Source organism: Tupaia chinensis, unplaced genomic scaffold (genome assembly GCF_000334495.1).
Source record: "Tupaia chinensis unplaced genomic scaffold, TupChi_1.0 Scaffold148210_1, whole genome shotgun sequence".
In the NCBI taxonomy this organism is placed as follows: domain Eukaryota; kingdom Metazoa; phylum Chordata; class Mammalia; order Scandentia; family Tupaiidae; genus Tupaia; species Tupaia belangeri.
This window is the reverse complement of record NW_006208060.1, coordinates 1,113,753-1,118,374: the sequence shown is the minus strand read 5'-3', so window position 1 is coordinate 1,118,374 and position 4,622 is coordinate 1,113,753. Positions and strand designations below refer to the sequence as shown.

Here is a 4,622-nt window from a genome sequence, read left to right as displayed (position 1 = left end):
GGACAACAGGGGGTACAGAGGCAGGAGGGGTGATCAGAGAGGAGGGAGGAGCCAAGAAGGGGGACAGAGTACAGGACGTGGGTGTCCAAGAGATGCTGGGTGGGAGCTTCCGGGAAGACAGAGGCGGTGGGAGTGGGGGCAGCGAGCAGGAGGGACACAGGATGACCTGCTGCGGGGCCGTCACAGGGACAACCAGTACTTACAGATGGAGCAACTCTGAGCCCCTCCCCAGATCCCGGTTAAAGCGCCACAGTGGGCGTGGCCAGAGTGGGCCGGGCAAAGAGCGTTGTGGTGGGTGTGGCCAGGCTATCTGGGGGCGGGGCCTGAGCAGCTCTCAGGGCATTGGTTCGAGAGACAGGAGGTCGGAAGCAGCAAAGGGGCCGATTAGGAACCAGGAGGTGCCTAGTCTCACCTTTCCCATCCGTGCCAGACGCTTCCTGGAGATGCCGGATAGACCTGATGGGTACAGGGTGGTGAGGGTCACCCAGAGTGGGCGGTGACTCCGCCCACGCGCACGGGTAGGAGGGCAGGGTCTCATGGCTGCGGGGCCGCGTGCTCACCAGACCACGGGGAAGAGGATGGCGCCGCAGCAGATGAGGTCCACCAGGAACAGGATCTCCTTCCAGAGCCCGTAGTCGCTGGAGCCCTCCTCCCGGGACTCGATGACGATGTAGGCCACGTTGGCCAGGACGGGCGGAGAGGCGGGGTGGGCGGGGCTGCCCTGCATCCCCCACCCCTGCCCCGGAGCCCAGCTCCCCACGCACCCCTCCCTCCCAACCGCCCACGTCCGCCGCATCAGGAGGCCTCGCCTCGCACACCTGCAGGGGGATCACGATCCCGAAAATCTTCTTCTCCTTATCCGACAGGACGTACTTGACGAAGGCCCAGCCAGAGCCGATTAAGGCGATGGTGATGAAGAGGAGGGCACCCTTCAGCCTGGGGGAGTGGGGAGATGTGCCGATGAGGTGGCGCCCGGCCCCTCCCTGCCTCCCCCCTGCGGGCAGACGGGGCACTCACAGGTGTGTGATGTAGTGCATGACAGCGAGGCCTTCGATGGGGTGGCCCTGGCTGTTGATGAAGTAGTAGTTGATCTGAAGGTGGACGGACAGACGGACAGTTAGATGGGAGGATGTGCGGGGTGGGCAGGAACACGGACAAGCTGAAAGCACTGCCAGATATAAGGGGTCCCCCATTTCGGATGCTCTGACTTTATGATGGGTTTATCCAGACCCAACCCCACTGCAGGTCAAGGGACACGAGCGCTGACCGTGGTTCCCTATAGGATGACTGACTGACGATGGCTCGACTTGTCATAGCTCGACTTACGATGGCTCGACTTTCACATTTTTGACTTCCGATGGTTTTTTTTTTTTTTTTGGTATGGTAACCCAATTGTAAGTCAAGGAACATCTGTAATTAAGGTAGGGAGGAGCGCTCGAAAATAGACTGACATGCGGAAACCATGGCAGATTGGTCATGGTTGGGAGGACAGGCACGTCAGACAGGCGAGGTGGGCGGTCACGGCTAGACCCGTGGAGAGCCAGATGTTGGGGAGAAGACCCAGCAGACATGGCGTGGCAGGACAGCTGGCCACAGTCAAATGGGTGGACATGCAGACGGTTGGACAAGCGGGCCTCCCCTGCCTGGCCCTGTGGAGACCTGCTGGGGGGTGCCTGGATGGTCTCTTCTCCCCGGCCCGCCCCTCCTGCCCCCCAGCCCAAGACTCTCACGCTGTGGAAGAGGAGGGAGATGCTCTTGGTGAAAGCCAGGGCCGCCATCAGCCAGTGGATCTTGAAAACATTGTACCTGGGGAAGGGGTTGCAGGGGGGTCAGGGAGAGAAGGGGGGCATCAGTTGGAGAGGGCGGGGATGGGAGGGTCTGATGAGACGCAGTGGGAGACCCCCAGGGGCAAGAACATTACGTGTTCCGGCAGAGGACGGTCACCCAGAAGATGCCGGCAGCCAGGAAACAGGCGGACATGACCATGTAGAGCTTGAAAAGGGGAATTTCCGCTGCTGACAGGAAGCCCTCTGGGTTTTTCTCCCGGATCATGACCTTGGGGGAGAGAGAGAGTAGGTGGTGGGGGTCCTACAGCCCCCAGCTCTGGACTTGGGAAGCTGGGAGTGCAAGAGGAAGCTCCGCCTCTCCCCCGGTGTAGGCGGGTAATTCGCTGAGCCTCAGTTTGCTTCATTTCTCAAATGGGTTTAATAGCTCCCTTCTTATCCCACCAGCAGCAGGAGGGTTTTTTATTTTTATTTTTATTTTTTAAAAAGAGAGATTTTTTGGTATAGGGAATGTGTGTGCTCACTGGAAAGACAGAGACAGAGAGACAGAAAGTGAGAAATCACCCCCCCCGGGGGGATTGCCACATACGCAATCCCTTCTCCTCCATTCTCCGCTCGGGATCTCGGGCACGCACACGTGCCTGGCGTGAGTTTTAAGCTGCCAGGTCCAGGGCTTGAACCGCAGTCAACTACGTGGGAGTTCAGCAACGTAACCATTATGCCATCCGTTGGTCCCAGCAGTGGGAGGATTTTAAGAAGTTAAGCTTGGGCCAGCTCTGTGATTTGGTGGTTGAGGCAGCTGGATCCCATGTGACTAACTGTGTGGTTCGAGTCCCTGCTTGAAAAACATGCCAGGCATGTGTGTGTGCCCAACATCCCAAAAGGAGGGAAGAATGGAGAAGAGACAGGCTGTGCTCTCCTCTCCTCCCTCTCTCTTTCTCTCTCTCTCTTTTCTGAGTGCCCATCCCTCTAATGGAAACAAAACAAAACAAAACAAAACAAAACTTACGGGCTAGCCCCATAGCCTGGAGGTTAAAGGAGATGAATCCTACATGTCTGACTATGGTTCAAATCCTGGCCCTGGCAACTTGAAAAACACACCAGGTGGGGCCAGCAGATGGTGTAATGGTTACGTCACTGGACTCCCACGTAGTCGACCATGGTTCGAGTTCCAAACCTGGTGGCTTAAACTCACGCTGAGCATGTATGTGTGTGTGTGTCCAAGATCTCGAGAGGAGAATGGAGAAGGGATTGGGGGTGTGGCCATCCCCCCTGGGGAGTGATTTCTCACTTTCTGTCTCTCTGTCTTTGTCTTGCCAGCAAGCACACATGCCCTGTAGCAAAAATCTCTCTTTAAAATAAAAAGAAAGAAAAGCACACCTGGTGCGTGTGCATGTCCCAAATCCCGACAGGATGGAGAGATGGAGGGGAAGGGATTGAGGGGTGACCGTACAATTGGGATGCTTTCTCTCCCTCTCTGGTGAGGGCATGCACCCTCTAGCAGTTGGGGGGTGGGGAAGCAGCCGGTAGTCTGGACCTGTAGTAAGCGCCCCCTTAGCCCTGCTGCAGCCCCCGACTCCCCAACTCACAGTGATGTCGAACGGATGCTCCTGCCCGGGCACCATGTTGTAGCAGTTGTGGAAGTTGAGGTTGTACTGGCCTTCTTCGGCTTGAGAGCCGATCACCACGTGGAACTGGTGGAGAAGGGGCGATCTCAGCCTGGCAGTGCCCAGCCTGGGGGCAGCGGGGCTGTGGGCACTGCACTCACGCTGAAGTTGTAGGAGTTGTTCTGGTGGCTCAGGCCTAGCACCAGCTCCTTGTCCTCCCCGCTGGGGCCCTGAAGGGACAGAGCAGGGCTGGGTGGTCGCACAGGCACAATCCAACTGGACCCACACGGGGAAGGTACTGGGCTCACGTCCCGGGACCTCCCAGAGCGTGCTGGGTGGGCGAACGCCTATGAGCTGGGCCGGCTGTGGCCGGGCCGCGGTGGAAGCACCCAGCTGGAGGTGCGCACGCTCTCCCATGCAAATAAATAAATAAAACGCGAAAAGAAAAGGCACAGGGCCCTTTCAGCAGCTAGCCCCGGGCTCGGGTCCCTCCCACCGAGCTTCCCGAACCTCAGACACTGCAGGTTTTGGAGTGACCTTGTTGGGTTTGGCGGCCCCTGTAGGAGACAGGTGAGTGACTTCAAGAGATGGACAGACAGAGGAAAATGAGGGGCGGGGTGCATGGTCAGCCTGACTCACCGCTGTCCGCTTTCGGGATGACCGTGGACTCTGGCTTCGGAAGCCCCAGTTTGGAGGGAGCTTCAGGGAGGAGCCCAGGAGAGATAAGCAATTTCTTCTGTTCTCCATATTTCCGCACCTGGACCCTGGGGCGAGCGTGAGGGGTGCAGGGGCTGAGCTTGGGGAGCTGAAGGCTTGGGTCAGTGGTCCCCACATTTCAGCCACCATTTGGCCACGCCCATGGACATGGCTGCCACGACTGCGTGCTGCCCACACCGGCAGTGATCTGTCATCTGCCAGGACATTGACTCACTCATTCTACTTAAATCCATGACTATTTTAAAATTTAACTTTATTTATTCATTCATTTCTACTTGACCAGAGAGAGGAAAAAAGTGAGAAAGCAAGCTACCAGGTCTGGGACTCGAACTGTGGTCGGCCAGGTGGGACCTGACATGCCACCTGACAACCCCTGACTACATTATTTTAAAAGAAAACATCTGACTGCGGTTCTAGTCCCGATTCTGGCAGCTTGAAAATGACACTGGACATGAGTGTGTATATGCCCAAAATCCCAAGAGGAGAAAGAACTGTGGCATGGCCACCTCCCTGG

The 4,622-nt window shown here is 57.3% G+C and overlaps 1 protein-coding gene across 1 annotated transcript in view; it reads right to left on the bottom strand.

Moving 5' to 3' along the window:
* The window catches only part of GPR108 (G protein-coupled receptor 108), a gene marked incomplete in the record, with an annotated part of 11,812 nt that overhangs the window by 1,672 nt on the left and 5,518 nt on the right, over positions 1-4,622 (bottom strand). Inside the window, 9 exon segments of the mRNA XM_027768984.1 lie at positions 561-691; positions 819-936; positions 1,018-1,091; positions 1,731-1,806; positions 1,922-2,055; positions 3,374-3,478; positions 3,553-3,621; positions 3,902-3,948; positions 4,031-4,155. Of these exon segments, the coding sequence (XP_027624785.1) occupies positions 561-691; positions 819-936; positions 1,018-1,091; positions 1,731-1,806; positions 1,922-2,055; positions 3,374-3,478; positions 3,553-3,621; positions 3,902-3,948; positions 4,031-4,155 (879 nt within the window).